Source organism: Heterocephalus glaber, unplaced genomic scaffold (genome assembly GCF_053883595.1).
Source record: "Heterocephalus glaber isolate CG9 unplaced genomic scaffold, H.glaber_assembly_v1.0 deba00001687, whole genome shotgun sequence".
NCBI classification, from domain to species: Eukaryota; Metazoa; Chordata; class Mammalia; order Rodentia; family Bathyergidae; genus Heterocephalus; species Heterocephalus glaber.
Window position 1 is genome coordinate 7,945,235 of NW_028258412.1, and position 20,148 is coordinate 7,965,382.

At 39.1% G+C, this 20,148-nt stretch overlaps 1 protein-coding gene across 1 annotated transcript in view; it reads left to right on the plus strand.

Moving 5' to 3' along the window:
• The window catches only part of Sfi1 (SFI1 centrin binding protein), a 79,123-nt gene that overhangs the window by 13,443 nt on the left and 45,532 nt on the right, over window positions 1-20,148 (plus strand). The window contains 5 exon segments of the mRNA XM_087198288.1: window positions 4,250-4,414; window positions 5,512-5,583; window positions 13,003-13,113; window positions 14,843-14,937; window positions 18,165-18,282. Of these exon segments, the coding sequence (XP_087054414.1) occupies window positions 4,250-4,414; window positions 5,512-5,583; window positions 13,003-13,113; window positions 14,843-14,937; window positions 18,165-18,282 (561 nt within the window).

Below are 20,148 nucleotides of genomic sequence, written 5' to 3' on the forward strand. Positions count from 1 at the left end.
ATTTACTTTTTTGCTATAATTTTTTGGGGTATTGGGGCAAATACAGAATCTTGTGCATGCTAAGCAGGTGCTTTAGTACCCCCCCCCTTTTTTTTTTGTTACTGGGGATTGAACCCAGGGCCTTCACACTGAGTTATATCCCCAGCGTTTTAAAATTTTTTTACTTTTTGTTTATTGGTATGTTTTAGGTATACATTATAATCATATTTATCATTGGGAATTTGAACCTGTACATGATATATCTTGGTTCTTGTTTTTCCCAGCCTATTTTTTGAGACGGCCTAGCTCAGTTGCCCAGGCTGGGTTTGAACTTGGGTTCTTCCTCCCTCAGCCTCATAGAGTTTTGTGATCTTCATTCCTTTTTATAGTTCAGTTATATTACATTGTGTGACTATGGTACATTGTATGGCAATAAACTGTCACTTTTTAAATTTTTTTACATTTTATTATGATTATTACATGTTTGAAGTACATAATGTTTGCATTCCTCGTGTGGAGTTGGGACATGTACATAACACATCTTGATTCCTTTTTTCATCCTCTTTCCCCTCTGTCCCCATCTCTTGATCCCCTTTTCATTTAGGAAAGATGTATCTCCCTACTCCTTTTTTTTTTTTTGGTACCAGGGATCAAACTCAGGATCTTGTGCTTGCAAGGCAGGTGTGGTGCCAACTGAGCTAAATCAGTGGCCCTCCCTACTTCTTTTTAATCCATTTTTAATTTATTTATATTTATTTATTTATTTGATACTGGGTATTGAACTCGGGACCTTGTACTTGCAAGGCAGGCGGTGGAACCACTGAGCTAAATCCCCGGCCCTCCATCTTTTATTTTACTCTTCATTTATAACTTGGGTTTCTTATATAAGAGAAACCATGTGATATTTAAGCTTGTGTGTCTGACATTTCACTTAACATTATGGTCTCGGGGAAAAAATAAGAACCAAGATGCATTATGTAAAGGTACAATTCCCAATGAGAAATGTAATTGTGTTGTATACCTACAATGTACCAATAAAAGCATTTAACAAAACAAAACAAAACAAAAAAACATTATGGTCTCAAGGTGCATGCATTTTTCTACAAATGGCTCAAGTTCATCATCGTACAGTAGTACTCCATTGTGTGTAAATACCACATTTTCTTCATATCCATTCACCTGTCATGGACATTTGGGTTATTTCCAAATTTTGGCTATTGAGTAATGCCCTTATTTTACATTTTTTCATACAGAGTCTTGTAGGATTTTCCAGGCTGGCCTTGAACACCTAGGCTTGAATGATTCGCTGGCCTCAGCCTTCTGAGTAGCTGAACTATAGGCATGTAACACAGCACCTGGCCACCTACCTTTTATGGTTGTCCTTGCTTTGCAGATATGTTCAAACTTGACTTTTATTTATTTATTTATTTATTTATTTTTTTGAGACAGGTTCTCACTCTATAATTCAGGCTGGCCTCAAACTCATGGCAATGCCCCTGCCTTAGCCCCCCAAGTGCAGGGATTACAGGTGTGCACCACCATGCCAGACAACTTTTATCTCTTTACATATAATTAGTTGTTCTAATATATACATCTGTGGGGGAGTAGAGATGGGGAATTCTGTATTTTTCCCAACAGCAATGATTATTTCCTACAGTGTTTGTTGTGACTTTATAGGATATAACTAATGCAAATAAATGGATATTTACATATGGGTATATGGAAAAGTAAAACAACCAAACATGAGAAAAACTTCCCTTTCTACCCCTTTCCTTTCTGGTTTCACATTCAATCCAGAACCACACATTGCATTTTGTCTTTTTAGTTTCTGTTAGCTTTCTGTTAGTGTTACAAAAAAACCTGAGAAAATCAACATAAAGGGGGAAAGATGGGGCTGTAGATGTAGCTAAGTGGCACCATGCCCCTGAGTTCGATCCCTGGTATTACACACACAAAAAAAACATAAAGGGGGAAAGATTTAATTAATTAATTTTTTTGTTACCAGGGATTTTGCTTTCAAGGCAGGCGGAGGCACCACTGAGCTAAATCCCCAGCCCAGGAAAGATTTATTTTTGATTGATGATTTCAGAGATTTCATTTCATGGCCCCATTGCCTTCCTTGTTTTGGGGCCTAGGCAGAACATCACAGTGGAGAACAGGAGCTGCTTATGCCATGGCATCCAAAAGCAAAAAGGAGGAGGATCCAGGGCCCCGGGTACCCTTCAGGGGCACACCCCCAGTGACCTAACTTCCTCCAACTAGACCCCACTTCCTAAAGTTTCCACCTTCTCTCAATAGTGTCATCAGCTGATGACAAAGTCCTTAACACTTGAGAGTTTTGGGGGAACATTTAAGATGTAAACCTTAACAATCCTCTTCAATTTGGAACTCTTAATGTTTCCTTATCTTTCAGGGCCTAGACATTTTTGAAGAGTTCAGACCACTTATATTTTGAGAATATTTCTCAAGTTGGGTTTCTTCATTATTATTATTCAGGTTATGTATTTTAGCCAGGAATAACCAGAGAAGTGATCCTGTGTCCTCAGTGTACCACATCAGGAAATACATCATGTTAATTGATTCCATTATCAAGAAATACATCATGTTAATTGATTCCGTTTATTGACGATGCTAACTTTTATCACTTGGTTAGGTGGTGTGTGCTATTTCTCCATTATAAAGTAGTAAATATTTTTGTGGGGAGATATTTCTTGGGACTATGTTAATGTCCTATTCCTTACTAAACTAGCTTGCACTTGTTTTACACCCATTGATGATTTTTGTCAAACTCTCATGGTTCCTAAATGATGATTTTCTAATTCTTTCCTTCTGAGCTGATTAGTCAGCATTCTGCTATAAAGTAGAGCTTTCTATTCGCCTCTACATAATTACTTACTCATTTTTTTACTTATATTAGTATGTACCTATGGATTTCTATTTTATCATTGGGTTTTAATCTATTATTCAAGCTATTTACGGATTTGGCCTGTGGGAGTTCTTTCAGGATAATTCCTGTGTCCTTTTGACAGCATTCTTTGAATACTGACTTTTTTTTTTTTTATGCAATAAAATATTCCAGGCTTCCAGGCTTATCTTATATTTCCTTTTTTTTTGGTACCGGGGATCGAATTTGGTCCTTGCCACTTGCGCAGCAGGTGACAAAACCACTGAGCTAAATCCCCGGCCCTTATATTTCCTTTATCCCACATCTGGAAATCAACTATTTCTCCAAGGAACTTTGAATCCTTTTAATAGGGAATTTTATTTTTAAAATTTTTTGTTTGTTTGTTTTTGGGACGTTTCCCTATGTAGTTCAGGCTGGCCTTGAACACACAGTAATCCTTCTGCCTCAGCCTCCAGACTGCTGGGACTACTGGTATGCACCATCACCCCTGGCTCTGGAATGTTATTTTACAACAAAATTTGTTCTCTAGGTATATTTTTTTGTTCCAAGTTTTTCTTTTTTTTTTTTTTTTGGTACTGGCCATTAAACTCTGGACCTTATGCTTGTGAGGCAGGTGGCGGAATCAGAGCTAAATCCCTGGCCCTAGGTATACTTTTTATTAATGAGATGTCATTGCTTCTAGGTATTTCTTTTCTTTTCTTTTCTTTTCTTTTTTTTTTTGCTTCTAGGTATTTCTTGGGGGTAGAACTCAGACATTTTTTAAAAATCATGTTTATATAAATAACTATTTCCAATCCAATACCATGGGATGTACCTCTGCTTTTTGCTTTTATAGGAAGGTAATTTCTTAGTGTTTCTGAGATGGAATTAAATGTCATCAATTCAATGTACAGTAAAAGTTTGTGCTTTCATATTGATATCAAGATGATATTATGTTTTTTTGGTACCGGGGATTAAACTCAGGACCTTGCATTTGCAAGGCAGACACGGTGCCACTGAGCTAAATCCTGGGCCCTCAAAGTCATATTATTGAAAATCTTTCCTAATTTTTTTATATAAAGGAACCAGTTTCCAATTTGTAAATGATTTCCTTTAAAATTACATATTAAAGAAGAAAAACATAGAGTGTGTGTTAGGCCTAATTACTCCAGCCTATCCTGCTGTAGTTCCTAGAGTGAGACCCACCTCTAGTGACTGCAAGTATTTCTGTTACAAATTGGAATGCCCATTGCTCTCGAGCATAATCATTTTCTGTTTCATTGAGCTTATCTGTTTAATGTTGCTTATTTGTTAATAGGTATTGGCATTGCATGCAGAGATATTCTTTTTTTTTCTTTCCTTTTCTCTCTACTCTTCAAATTTGAGGTCTTTCAGGGATGATGAGGTGAAGAAACCTTGTTCTCCAAAGGCACTGCCCAAGAAAAAGTCTTCTGCCTTGTCTGGGAGAGTCCCAAGAACTACCTGTCCAGTGAAATGTGGCACCTCACATACTGGGACCAGAAGAGGTCGGTTAAGAGAATTGCACATCAGGTGAGCATCTTGGCTAAAATGGGGGAATAGTAGTTATTATCCTATGTCAGTTAATTGGGGAATTTGGTGCTCTTTTTTTTTTTGTACTGGGAATCAAACTCGGGACCTTGTGCTTGTGAGGCAGGCGGCAGAACCGCTGAGCTAGATCCCCAGCCCAATGCTCTTTTTTTATAACAGTATTCAAATAAAAAGAATATTTGGGAATCTGAAGACAAAATCTATCATTGAGTGTTTCATTTGTGTTCTCCAGTTGTGCCCCACAAAGTGTAAGCTATAAAGATTCTTCCAGAAAAAGTCTTAACATGGTCCAAGCAAAATGATCATCCATTCAACAAAAGTTTATCAGATGCCTACTCTGCCAGCTTATATATGCTTAGCATATAAGTTGAATCAAACAGTATTGGTCCATGACCTCATGAAAGTTTAAAATCAGTTAGGCTCCCCGGGGATTTAGCTCAGTGGTTCTGCTACCTGCCTTGAAAGCACAAGGTCCCAAGTTTGATCCCCGGCACCAAAAAAAAAAATTAAAAAATAAAATCAGTTAGACTCAATAGACTATTAAGCCACAACAGTAAAGCGGGGTAAGTGCTATAAGGAGAACATAGTCCACACTGGTGGACCCAGCAGTGACTTTCTGGAAAAGTGATGTTTAAGTCAACTCCTAAAGGATGACATAAGAATAAGCCAGGTAAAGGACAAAAGGAAATTATTCCCCGTGGAGCCCAGAGACTGATTGAACAAATCCATTTGTGTGTGTATGTGTGTGTGTATACTAGGCACTGTGCTGAGTACTAAGGATACTATTAGACATGGTCCCTGCACTGAGTGGTTCACATTATAGAGGGAATGATAGATAGCATGAGAGCCAATGACTGCTTTGGTGTCCTAATGTTACATAAGGGCTTTGATGGAGTGCTGAGAGTACACAGCTCATCATTCTCATTGGGCTGGGAAGGATCTGGGATAAGTAGACATTTGTCAGCAATTTTAGGCAGGTGCAGTGCCACTGAGCTACAGCCCCAGCCCTGAAGTGGAGTTTTAAGATGTATATAACCGCCCCCCCGCCGCCCGGCTCTCTCTCTGGCTCTCTCTTTCAGATGCATGGCCAGAAAATTCTTGTATTTGTGGATTCGAATGACTTTTGGAAGAATATTTCCTTCTAAAGCCAGGTAATATTAGCTCAGAATACCAAATTTCTTCTGAGCTCATTCTGAGTTTTTGTTTTATATTAAGCACCTGCATAACCGTTATTATGGCATGTGTTAATACATTCCTCCCCTTGTCTTTCCAGCCTCCATCAGGTAGGGACAGTACTTAATATAACTATGTAACGTATTGGTAATTTTATGACCATTGGATGAATATATGAAAAAGTCATAGGTAACTAAACCAGGAGAGTTAAGAGCTCTCTGGGAAAAAAGGATTCCCTAGAAGTGAATGAGTTCATTCAGGGCATTGGTGAGATGGACAGATTGACTTGATCTAGGGAAAAAAACTGGCATTAGCAAAAAGTGAAATTTTAGTGAGGAGCAAATCTCTCTGCCATATTCTATACTTTATACTCATATATGTATATATAGTACACTATATGCATTTATGTTCTTATACTTTGTATAGACCTCCACCACCCACTGCTGCATTTTTTTTGTTCCAATTGCTTTGAGGTCTTTTGGAGAGGAGGGAGTCACAGGAGTGAGGAGCACTGAGCAGGAGGCAGTGGGGCACATGCAGAATATGTTTCAGAGGGAGAATTGGCAGCCATTGAGAAACTGAAATGTCATGGGAAGTTCTTCCCTTTCTCTTTACCTTCTCTTCTACACTTTTTCTTTTTCATAATTCTTGTTGGTCTCTGTTTTATGACATTTTTTTTTTGTGGTTCAAGATATTGAACCCAGTGCCTCACACTTGATAGTCAAGAACTCTATTGCTGACCTGTATTCTAGTCCCCTAAAATCTTTACTTTGTGTGCTTTGTGAGGTGGTGTGCTGTTCCTTTACTCCCCACTTTTTTTTTTTTTTTTTTTTTAGTACTGAGAATTGAACCCAGGGCCTTTGCTGTATGTATCCCCAGATCATTTTTATTTTTTGAGACTAGGTCTCGGTAAGTTGTTAAGTTGTCCAGGCTGGGCTTGAACTAGTGATCCTCCTGCCTCAGCCTTGCAGACTGCTGGGATTACAAGGATGTACCACCACTCCGAGCTTCTTTATCCTTCTTTGTGTGTCTGCAGTGACCTGCTACAGTGGCAGCAGTGCAGTCCAGCTTACAGGTCTTAGCCATCCCTCCCTTCTCTGCTTTGGCATCTCCTCCTGGGCCTTGGCCCTGTGCTTCAGTGCCTGGCTACCTCCCAGTGCCTCAGGTGGATTTTTAGGAGGGGGAAGTATAGCTCAGTGGTAGAGCACATGGTTGCCATGTGTGAGACCTTGTGTTCAATCCCCAGCACTGAAGAAAACAATTATTTTTTGGTCCTACTTTTCTTATTTGCTGGGAGAGTTGATCCAGATTGCCTAATTTGCCATTATTGAAAGTCTTATTGTTTTTTTAATTCAGTGGAGCTGAGAAGTTATATAGACTTTTACTCACTGCACTAAAGAATGTAATATATAGCTGTAACTACCAACATAACATTATTTCATGGAAAAGAGATTTGATAAACCACTGTCCTATTAGGAAAGGAAAGGGTAATTTTTAAAAATTTTAAATCTATAAAACATTTTAATTTTGTACATTCAGTGTTTATGTGGATTTATTCACTTATTTACCCTTTCAGGTCCTCTGGTGCTTTTTGTTTTCTTATTATTACATTTCTTTTTTCTTTTTCTTCTATTTTTAATTGTTTTTCTTGTCCCTTCTTTTCGCCCCCCCCCCCGTTTCTCTTCCCATATGAACATTTTCTTCCCATTTCCCAGTATCTGTTATACGTTTTAGTCCTTAATTCTACTTTTGGTTTCTCACACCAGAGAAACAACGCGGTATTTAAACATGTGTTATTTCACTTAAGGTCTCAAGGTGCATCCATTTAGCTATAAATGTCTCAAATTCATCCTTCTCAATGGCAGAGTAGTACTCCATTGTATAAAAAAACCACATCATCTTTATCCATTTGTTGGTTGATAGACATTTGGGCTATTTCCAAGATTTAGCTATTACAAACTGTGTACTATAAACATGGGTGTGGCTGGGGATTTAGCTCAGTGGTTCTGCTGCCTGCCTCGAAAGCGCGAGGACCCGAGTTCAATCCCCGGTACCAAAAAAAAACATGGGTGTGCATATATCACTGTGACAAGATGCTTTTAATTCTTTTTTTTTTTTTTTTTTTTTTTTTTTTTTTTGGTACCGGGGCTCGAACTTGGGTCCTTGTGCTTGCAGGGTGGGCAGCAGAACCACTGAGCTAAATCCCCGACCCAAGATGCTTTTAATTCTTTTGGGAAGATACTAAGAAGGAGAATGCTGGGTCAAATGAAATCTCTAGTTTTAGTATTTTGAGGACTCTCCACGCTGATTTCCACAGTGGTTGCACCATTCTACACTCCCTCCAACAGTGGAGAAGAGTTCCTTTTTCCTCACAGCCCTGCAAGCATTTGTTATTGGTTGATTTCTTGATAACTGCCATTCTTTCTGGAGTGCAATGGAATCTTAGTGTTTTAATTTGCATTTCACGAATGACCAGTGATGTTGAACATTTTTACATATATGTATTTGCTGTTTGTACTTCTTCATCTAGAAGTGTCTGTTCGTTTCAGATGCCCATTTTTGGATTGGGTGTTTAAATTTGGGAAGTTTTTTTTAGTTCTTTATATATTCTAGATAGTAGTCCTCTGTCTGATGAATAGCTGGTAAAATAATTTTCCAACACTGTGGGTTGTCTCTTCACTCTGTTGGTGGTTTCTCTTGCTGTGCAAAAGCTTTTTAATGAGATTCCAGTTGTTGATTGTGATATTTCCTGTGCAATTGGGGTTTTGTTCATAGTCTTTGCCTATACCTGTGTCTTCAAGAGTTCTATATTCTCTTCCAGCAGATGTAGTGTTTATGTTTTAATATTTAGATCTTTAATCCATCTGGATTTTAGTGCATGGTGAAAGATATAGGTCTAGTTTTAATCTTTGGCATGTGGAAAGCCAGTTTTTTCAGCACCATTTATTAAAGAGACTTTCTTCCAATGAAGGTGTTTGGCCCATCAAAGATAAGGTCAGTATCCCCTTCACAGGCATGCTTGTAGTGCTGTAGTGACATAACTTCATTCCTCTAGGCTTCACACACACACACACACACACACACACACACACACACACACACATATCACCAGTTGGGGATCAAACTCAGGACCTTGCACTGCAAGGCTGGCGCAGTGCCACTGAGCTAAATCCCCTGCCCTTAGGCTTCACTTCTTAAATGCTCCACCACCTCCCAATAGCACTACAAGCTGGCTACCAATGCTTTAATACTGCATCTATACAGACTTACCCAAACCATAGCACCATCATTCCTATAGTCAATAAGTCCTTTCTATTAGACACAGTGGTTCATGCCTATAATCTCAGCCACTTGGAAGGCTGATGTAGGAGGATCCACAAATTTGAGGCCAGCCTGAGCAACTGAGAGCTGTCTCAAAATAAAAATAAAAGCATTGTAGCTCAGTGTTCCCGGGCTTGGATCTGGCTTGAATTTAATTCAATTCCTTCAGTACTGAGGGGGAAAAAAAGTTCTCCCAATTTCTAGGTTACCATTGTCCCACAGTTTTTCATCTACTTGTTTGACTGCTTTTTTCAGCTCTACCTTGTTGCCTCCTCCCTGTTGAAATATACCCACACTTCACTCCCTCCATTGCTTCTCTGTCCCTTGCAACCATAGTAATCTCATCAAATCCCAAGTGAGTCCCAAATATATACACCATATACACCAAGCCTAGACCTCTGTCTTGAGCTTAATAAATCCAAAGCTGAAATCTTGACCTTTTGCGTATATCTTCCCACCGCAGTTAGTAGAAACTAACTCCTATCCTTGCAGGGTACTCCAGTCAGAAACTTGGAAGTCATCCTTAATGCTTCTTGTTCCTAACTCAGTTTAAAATACCAGATGCCAAAATCATGTTGCTGCAACCTTCAAAATGTATTCACAGGGCCAGGGATGTAGCTCAGTGGCGCTGCACCTGCCTAGCAAGCATGAGGTCTCAAGTTCAATCCCAGGTACCAAAAAAAAAAAGTATTCACAATCCAACCTCTCTTCATTACTTTCCCCTTGGTTGCCCTGGTCCAAGCAGTGATCATTTCTCCCCCTGAATGACCCAGTCACCTCTTCAGCAGTCTAATGCTTCCAGCTCTTCCCCTACTCAGTCTCTTCTCAGTAGATCATCTGAGGAAACCACATCATTCTGCTCAAACTTCCAGTGGCTGCCTGCTGAAAATAAAAGCCTCAGTCCTTCCTGTGGCCTACAAGAACAGTGAACTTTTTGCTTAACCTGTCTTGATTTTAAAACATTGGGAAGGGGAACAAAGGAGAGAGGGAGAAAGGAAGGGACAAGAAAAAATTTCTGCTGTCTTATTTTAAATTTCCAAGAGCTCTTTCTTGTTCTTTGACTATTCCTTTTTTTTAAAAAAATAGCATCCTACAATCTAATTTTTGAGGATAATGTCATAGTTTGTTTATTTTAGGATTTTGGTTTGCTCACATTGTCTAATTCTCCTAGGGTCCGTTTTTCTTTATGCTTTTGCTCACTGTCTCATCTTAGAGCCTTCCCTCAAGTATCAAGAGATTCTGTGTTGTCTTTTCATGTTTAAGAGGCGCTAAAAACCTAATTTTGAAGGTTTGATATACACAGGGACTAATAAAACAAGGACTTCACTGTAGGTCTTGGGGGCAGGCATCAGACAATTTCACTGGGCAACCTCCAGCTGTCTGCATCTCTGAAAGCCTTTTCCCTTAGTTGACCAGTTTCCCCTAGGGTTTGAAGAAGAATGGGTGTGAGGTGGGTTTGAAGTAAGCAGGGAAAGGGAGCAGAGTCTGTTAAGTATGCCAGCACTCAGTTTAAGGCTATCTCCAAAGATTTGTAGTCTAGAGTCCAGTGCCCCTGCAGTTCAGCCTTTCCAGAGAGAGGTCAGTCTCTGCTTGCTTGGGTGAAAGATGAAATCAGGGCCCTAACCACTTCTGACACAATCTTTTGTCTTCATCTCTACCTAGGACTCCCCTGTTCCTGATGTCTCACATCCCACCATGTTTTGGGGTTTGTGCCACTAGGTGGTTGGGGTTTTTTTACTTCTCTCCAGAACACTTAGTTCTCTGCCTTCTCTGATTTCAGTTGCCCGTCACCTACCTGCTTTTCATCACCTAAACATTGTTGACATTACATCTATCATCCTATCTCTTATTCTCTGTTTTTGTGGGTATGTCTTTTGAAATGTATTAGCTGTTATTTTAGTGGAATTTTGAGAGGGGAAGGTGTCAGGTGGATTTATTCATGTTACCATCTGCACACAATTCTTTTTGCCTTTTTTTGGTACTGGGATGCAACTCAGGACCTTGTGCTTGTGAGGCAGGTGAGGCACGCCACTGAGCTAAATCCCCGGCCCATGATTCTTTTCTTTAAAAAATTATAAACAAATCTGTTGTTAAAACCTTTTCAGACATTACAGGAACATACAATTTAGGAGACACAAGTCCCCTATAATCTCTACCTGAGATAGAACAACTAATAGCTTGGTATTCTGGAGTTCTTTCCAGGCTTTTGGTATGTATAATTTAATCATTTACATATGCACCCACACATCCATGTATGTATGCATATGTATATGCATGTATGTATATATATGTTCTGACAAATGGATGCTGAGCTATGACAGTATTAATAAACATTAATTAAAATATAGTATATTTTGTATACTATTCAGTAATTTTTTTTTTTTTTTTACCTAACAGCTTTTCTGGGGCATCTGTCCATTTCAGTAGCCTTGGTTTACTTCATAAAAACTTGGCATGGCATTGATTGAATTACTTTAAACTTACCTCCTTTGATGGGCATTTGTGATGTTTTGCTTTATTTTTTAAAAAATTATGAACAATAGTGAGGCAAATTTCCTTATGAATAGCTCTGTAAGTTTTTTGGGTTTTTTTTTTTTTTTTTTTTTTTGCAGTACTGGGGATTGAACTCAGGACCTTGCGCTTGTGAGACAGGTGTGGCACCACTGAGCTAAATCCCCCACCCTATGTAAGCTGTTTTTAAAAAACTAAGAAGGGGGCTGGGGATTTAGCTCAGTGGCACTGCACCTGCCTCGTAAGCGCAAGGTCCTGAGTTCGATCTCCAGTACCAAAAACAAAAAAACTAAATAGGTGTAACCTGCAGAACCAGGAAAAGAACTTAGACATAATTGACAGGACCAGTATTCTGTTTTGAGGGGTGAGGAAGACAGGGTCTCGCTATGTAGTTCATACTGACCTTGAACTCATTATGTAGCCCAAGCTGGCCTTGAACTCACAGTGATCTTCCTGCCTCAGCCTCCTAAGTGCTGGGATTACAGGTGTGTCCCATCATGCCTGGCTCAGTACTCTTGAGTTACCAGTCATCTTGGCAGTGCTTTCTTAACATCAACACTGGTACTACTCTTCTGTTTTCTTCATTATAACATTTTTCCCTTCTTTATTTTCTCTTACCTGTTTTTTGCTGCTGTTATAATACCTCTGGTGGAATTTTAGTTAAAGCAGTATCTGTGTTCTTGGCATCTACTTGTTTATAACTTTAATCTCCTATTCCATAAGTGAGAAATAGCTACCACTTTTTTTTTGGTACTGGGGATTGAACTCCGGACCTTGCATTTGCGAGCCTGGTGGCAGAACCACTGAGCTAAATCCCTGGCCCAGCTACCCCTTTTTAATAATAAAAAATACTTTTTAGTTTGATGAATTAAAAAAGTTGAAAATAAAAATTCTTAGTTCAATTATGGTACTTGGAAAGTAAGATGGCACTTTTAATTGGTAAAATCTATAGCATAAATGTTTTCAGCCTAATTTTTTTTTTTTTTTTTTGGTACTGGGGATGGAACTCGAGTCCTTGCGCTTGCACGGCAGGCGGCGAAACCACTGAGCTAAATCCCTGGTCCCTCATTTTTAATTTAAGTAGTTCTAAGTTTTTTGTTTGTTCATTTGTTTGCTTGTTTTACAGTACCAGGGATTGAACCTAGGGCTTTTGCACTGAGCTACATCCCCAACCCTTTTAAACTTTTTTAAATTGTAAGACAGGGTCTTGTTAAGTCACCAAAATTGCCTAGGGTGAACTCGAATTTGGGATTCTTCTGCCTCAGCTTCCCAGAATGTTGGGATTGTAGACATATGCCACCACCTTTGGCCACATATTTCTAAATTTCTGATCTGAAAAAGTTAAATATGTCTATTTTTAATATAATTTGGTGTTTATTTTTTTTGGTACTGGGGATTGAACTCAGGAACTTGTGCTTGCGAGGCAGCCAGGAGCACCACTGAGCTAAATCCCCGGCCCTGATGTTTATTTTTATTGACAAACGAGGACAATGTGAAACTGATTTGGAAATAGGTATCAGCAGCACCTTCATCATATTTAGCTCTGTTTTATTCTGTTACTTTAGGTTTTACTATGAGCAGAAAATACTACAGAAGGTCTTTGAAGGGTGGAAAGAAGAATGGTGGGTTTCTCATCGAGAATGGAAACTCTGTGTTCGAGCTGACTATCACTACAGGTCAGATTCTGTCACATTATTTCAGTTTTGCACATTTTCAATTATAGATTGTACACATTCTCACATTACTTTTTGATGTATTTGTGGTCAAAAGAAGCAGTGTTTTGTATCACTTCCTGTTTTTTTCCAAATCCTTTTTAGAGTAAGCAAATTCAAAGTCCTAAACCCAGGCATGCATGCACACCTCTCTAATTCAGACAACTGTTATGTGTTAGTCATGCTAATGATTTGAATGGGATTTTTCTTACTGATTCTCACTTCTATATAATTTCTAATTCTGAGGATGTAGTTGTTTATTTTTTGAGACAGGGTCTCACTTTGTAGTTCTGGCTGGTCTTGAACTCATTGTGTAGCAGAGGCTGGTCTCAAACTCACAGGGATTCTCCTACCTCAGCATCCCGAGTGCTGGGATTGCAGGCGTGCACCACCACACTTGGCTGAGAATGTACTATTTTTAAAAGCATAAATTCTTTTTTTCTTTTTTTTTTGGTAATGGGGATCGAATTTGGGTCCTTGCACTTGCAGGGCAGACGGCGGAACCACTGAGCTAAATCCCCAGCCCTATAAATTCTAATTTATATTGATTTTGTGGAGAAAATATATCCCTAATATGGAACATTAAAAAAGAGAGGGGTTGGGAGTTTAGCTGAGTGGTAGAGTACTTAAGGCTTGTGTTCAATTGAAAGAAAAAAAGAACAAATGAACTCTTAATCCTTGACGTTCACATCCCTAGGAATGGAAGAGGGGTAAAAAATTGGCAATTACCTGGGCATGGTGGTGCATACCTATAATCTCAGCACTCAGGAGGCTGAGGCAGGAGGGCTACCTAGAGTTCAAGGCCAGCCTGGGCTCCATAGTGAGTTCAAGGTAAACTTGAACTACATAGTGAGACCCTGTGTCAAAAAGCAAAACAAAACAAACAAAAGAAATTGGGAATTATATCAAATATACGTTTTAGATTTTAGAGGGGGAGGTACTAGGGATTGAACCCCAGGGTCTTTGTACTGAACTACATCTCCAGCCATTTTAAAAATGTTTTATTTTGAGACAGGGTCTTGCTCAGTCACTAAGTTGCCCAGGCTGGGCTCCATGGTCCTCCTCCCTCAGCGTCTCTAAGTGTTGGGATTACAGGCTAGATCTTCTTTTAAAAAATAAAACTTACAGGGCTGGGGATTTAGCTCAGTGGTGCACCATGCCTGCCTCGTAAGCTCAAGGTCCTGAGTTTGATCCCCGGTACTGCAAAAAAAAAAAACCCAAAAAACTTACATATATTTTGTCTTTATGATGGTATTTATTATTATAGTCACTTTAGGTTCTTTGGGGCAGGAGTAATGTTTCATGGCTATTTCAGGTTAAAAATAGGCATAGTGAATAGTTCTAATAAGCTGATAGGGTTTGAAATTGAGTCTTAGGAACTGGGGTAGTAAAAATACAGAGGGATAAAGGTCTTAAAGTACATAGTATTTGTATCAAGGAGAAGAAAAAAGAAAAAGCACCATTGGCCATCTTTCATTGCAAAGAAGTCATATTTTACATAGTGTGGATGACTCGGGTAATTAAGACATGAGTCTCCTAAAAGTTATGGCTTTGTGGATGCTGAAATTGAAAGTAGTTTTTGAGGAGTCAGTGACACTTTCCTGAGAGTAAGGAACAAACTGGGTATGTTGGATTAGGAGTTGCTTTGTTGAGCTTTCTTAAAGAAATGCCATTTGCTTTTTTGGCTACTCAGGTACTACTTGTACAACCTGGTGTTCCAAAGTTGGAAGGCCTGTATGCGTTGGCAGCAGGAGATGAGGAGCAAGTATATGAAAGCCAAGGATCATGGTGAGAAAAGGAAGCACACATCTAAATAAAATGCCCAGATGACTTTAACAGAAGCTCTTGTGAAGGACAAACCCATAGTGTGTGAGAAAGGATAACTCTAGGGCAAAGAGAAGATATGTTTGATTTCCTTTCATGTTTTCAGAATGTGTGATCTTCAGGTAGAGACTCCTATGTTATCAGATCCTGTGGTTCTCCCCATATGACATGATTTTGGCTTTTAAGGCTCATTTAACCAGAATTGATATGAACTGCCAATTTTGTCTTTCCTGTGATACATGGAGCTGCTGTCTGTCTAGCTGCCATGTGCCAAGTTGCAAGGGGGCTGTTGAGCAGAGCCACCAAGTTCATTTCTACTCTGCTTTGCCCAGGTTACCCATGGTGGTCCTGTGGCCAGTTTTACTTTGGTCATTGTCCAGTTTCTTCATGAATTGAGTTCAGAAATCCAAGTGGCGAGTCCACGGGAAGTTTCAAAATAATCATATAGCTTGCATTCCATGTGAATGTCCGGCATGCACCTAAGACTCAGTGTCACAAATACAACTTAGCTACTCCTCTAACAATGTAGACCTTCTCTTCCTCCTACTTTTCCTAAGTGAGAAAGCTTACTTAGGTGTGACTTGTCTGTTTCTCATGCCTCAGATCATGGGTTATCTAATTTTTATAAGGCAGCCCTATGAGGCATCACTTGTAATCATCTTTTCTTTGCCACTACCAGAGAGTAATCCTTCTCTTCTCACAGTATAATGTGTGCCTCTTCAATCATCTCCTTGTACTTTTCATATTTTCTTCCTCTCCACATCGTGTTATAAGACATAGATATGTTCAGGTCACTCTTTTGCATAAAAGTTTATTTGGCTCTTTACCTATAGAATAAAATCAAGACTCTTTGATATAGCAAACAAAGTCTTCACCTAGTCTCCTGCCCTACACCCTAACCCCTGGCCATAATGGATGTGTACTTCCTTATCTTTCCATCTTTGCCCCTGCTGTCCCTCAGGCCCGTTTTATTTTTATTTTTTAATTTTTGAAAAGTGTTTGTTTGTTTGTTTGTTTGTTTGAGACAGGGTCTCTGGGCTGGGCCTGAACTCACTGTGTAACCCAGGCTGGCCTCAAACTTGTGATCCTCCTGCCTCAGCCTCCTAAGTGCTGGGATTACAGGCATGTGCTACCATGCCTGGCTCTTAATTATTTTTAAATGTTAATCAGTGCATGTTTGCAGTACATAAGGATTACATTCATTGTGGGGTAAGCCCATTTTAGTAAAAATTGAAAGATTTATGTGATTTGAAGAGAAAACAGTATTCAGGCCCATTTTAAATGTCATTTTCCTAGTATGGCTTTTACTGATTTCTCCTAGCACAGTGGTTTCTTCTTTGATCTGTTGGTGAAACCTTTCCCATATTGCTTACACACATAGGGTTTCTCCCCAGTGTGATTTCTTTCATGTATTCAACAACTACCATTGTCTGTTGAAAGCTTTTCCACATTGCTTACATACATAGTTTCTCCCTATTGTGAGTTTATATGTATCTTTTTTTTTTTTTTTTTTTTTTTTTTGCACCGGGGATTGAACTCAGGACCTTGTGCTTTCGAGGCAGGCATGGTGCCACTGAGCTAAATCCCTGGCCTATTCATATCTTTAACAAGCATTATATGTGCTGAAAGCTTTCCCATGTTGCATACATATGCAGTATAGGGATTCTCCCCAGTGTGAGCATTTTCATGTATTTGACAATTACCGTGTATGCTGAAAGCTATCCCACATTGCTTACAGACCTAGTTTCTCCCCGGTGAGTTCTTTCAAGTATTCAACAACTATTGGGTCTGCTGAAAGCATTTCCACATTGCTTACATACATAGGTTTTCTCCCCAGTGTAACTACTTTCGTGTGAAACCACTGTGTGTGCTGAAAGCTTTCCCACATTGCTCACATACGTATGGTTTCCCCAGTATGAGTTCGTTCATGTCTGAGAATCCATGTGTGTGATGAAAGCTTTCCCACATTGCATACATTCATAGGGTTCTTGCCAGTAAGAATCCTTTCATATACAGTATTCATAGGGTTTTTCTCCAAGATATGTCTTTGCATGCTTCTGAAAAGACTGGAAGTCAGTGCAGGATTTCCCATATTTGTTACAGTTATACAGCTTCTCTTGAAATCCCTAATACTCATATATTTGAGTCCAGCGTTAGCTATGATGGGCACATTTGGTGATGAATGACCAATCAGGAGTTTTCCACAGGAAAGGCTTTCATCTGGTTTTACACCAAGTTTCATATGCACGATAGTATCTGGTGTCCAAAAACCCATTTTTCCATGTTGATACCATAATTTATATTTACACTAGTTTTCTACCTCTTCACTTCTTAGACTTTTTCTGCTATTTTTGTACTCATGTTCAATTTGCTGGTGACCTGAGTTTCTATGGCAGTCAGATTCCGAAAGTTTTCATGCATCACATCTCTGTAGAGCTTCTTTGGAATGGATCCAACAAAGCCCATTCCTCCCTGGTGAAGTTCACGGCCACATCCTCAAAGGTCACTGCCTCCATTGTGTGGCTTGAGGGTCTCCCAGGGTCCATCCCACACAGCTTGCAGCCAGTAAAAATCCTAAAGCAAAACAATCTTGCCAGCTGGGGCGGTTCCGCAATATGCTCAGGATCAGCCCCTGCCAGGCTTGTGTTATCCTTGTCCCTACTCATTTCTCTACTGCCTATTTATTCACATCATTTCATCTGTAAATATTAGAGTGTTTATTAAAGATAATTGATTTTCATATAAAGGATTTCTTAGAAGTTTAGTACATGTTTTATAAATATCATCGCTTAACACAGTCTTCATATGTATACTTGCATCCTTATTAATTTTGTAGCACTTCACAATTTTACCAATAGGAGGCACTTGAAGACTGGGAGGATTTGGTTATTCAAATGATTCAAAAGAAGAATGAGGGGCCAGGGATTTAGTTCAGTGTTTTTGCCACCTGATGTGCAAGCACAAGGACTCGAGTTCCATGCCTCGTACCAAAAAACAAACAAAAAAAAGGATGAGTACAGAGAGCCCTTGATCTTTTTTTTTTTTGGTACCGGGGATTGAACTCGGGTCCTTGCAAGGCAGGCAGCGGAACCACTGAGCTAGAACCCTGGCCCACCCTTGATCTTTTACTGTAACCCAAAGTCATAATTCTTCTTCCACCTCTTTAAAAAAAATTTGTTTGGTGTATCTAGATGCAAAGCAAAAAATGCGACAGGCCTGGAAGGCGTGGTTGATCTACGTGGCTGTTCGTAGGACCAAACTTCAGATGCATACCACTGCTCTGGAGTTTAGCCAGCAGAGTATCTTATGGTAAGTGTGCTTAGTTGTCCTGCATATCAACAGCCATTATTTACCTTAGCAGCTTTATGCTGCTTTAGCTCAGCCTACAACAATGTTTCTCTTTTTTTTTTTTTTTTTTAATGGTACCGGGGGATTGAACTCTGGTCCTTGCGCTTGCAAGGCAGGCAGTGGAACCACTGAGCTAAATCCCTGGCCCCAACAATGTTTTTTTTTAAGAGTAGGAAAATTTATTGAAAGAGATAGCTCCTGAAAAACAGGAGGGGACCCAAAAGTGGGTTTCCAATGAGCCCAATTTATCTAAGAAAGTTTTATAAAGCAGTCACAAGAGGTGGGTACAAGTGGGTCAAATTATAATCAACCAATAAGATTATAAGTATAGCCACTTAGCTAATATTGATCCAAAAGTAGCAAGGGCACATGAATGACATCATTAATGTGGTCGATAATCTATAGTCTTAGTCTTGTCTTTTTTTTTTTTGGTACCAGGGATCAAACTCGGGACCTTGCGCTTGCGAGGCAGGTGCCAGAACCACTGAGCTAAATCCCTGGCCCTTAGTCTTGTCTTTAGTCTTATTCCTAGTAGTTTTAGTCTTAGTGAGAGAATGGCCCACCCCTAATGAGGTAATGGTTTATTTATATGGGAAATCTCTCTCTCTCTTTTTTTTTTGGTGCCAGGGATCGAACTCAGGTCCTTAGGCTTGCGAGGCAGGCAGCGGAACCACTGAGCTAAATCCCCAATATGGGAAATCTCAAAAGGTTGGTTCCGATAGTCTCAAGCTTCCATTTGTCCCTTAGGGAAGTATGTAAATCTGGCCATTGTGAGTTTAATCTTCTTCAGATGCACCTTCAGCCACAGTTTTGATATATTTTCATCTTCTGCACTGACTTTCTCAAGGGCCCAGCCCTGTCTGACTGCCTACAATATTTTTACCTAACTTAACTGTCTATAATATTATCCCCTCTGAAGAGGTACCCCAACTGCCATGAAGAGGCAGGGGAAGACAATGTTTCTGAACACAGTCGATGCCTAATAACTATATGTATTACTAATTTATTCAATTGTAAGATCACGTTTTCACATAATCACAATTAATACTAATTGAGTACTTATGCTCTAAATCTTGTAAGTTTATGTGTATTTGATGTGAAATGTCTGGTTTAATGCTTACCATAAACTTCAAGGTCAGTTATTATGCAGATTAAAATGTACAGTAAAGCTCAGAAAGGTTGAGTAAATTGACCTCAGACAAGTTGTAATTGGCAAAACTGGGGATCCCCCACCCTTTCTCTTAACTGCTGCTCTGTACTTCATCTCATTAGAATTGTGAACACGTTGAGTTAATCTACTTTTAAAAAATTCATTTTATTTTCATATAAATTAACATCCTAAAAACATTGAAATAGAGGGCTGGGGATTTAGCTCAGTGGCACTGTGCCTGCCTTGCAAGTGCAAGGTCCTGAGTTCGATCCCTGGTACCAAACAAAAAAAAATTAGAAATACCACATACAGTATTGCACTGAGCGATCTTTTTTAAATGCCCTGTCACTTCATTGAAGAATGGTAATACATACATTGAAGGGACTAAGAAGACAGGAAGACTACAAAACAACAGAAAACTGCTACTGTTTCTTTGCACTTTAAACTATGAACTAAAAGGTAAGATACTATACTTTAAATAAAAACATTGTTATGATTTAGAACATTGTTTTATCTTTTTAAAATTGCTCCCCCCAAAAAATAGATAAAATTGCTTTCCATAATTGGTTTGCAAAAGCAATCAATTCTTTCCTTTTTCTACAACCATAACCCTCAACTAGTATCATTAATAGCAATAAAAAAATAAAAACAACTATTAGTGTTAGATACAAATGTCA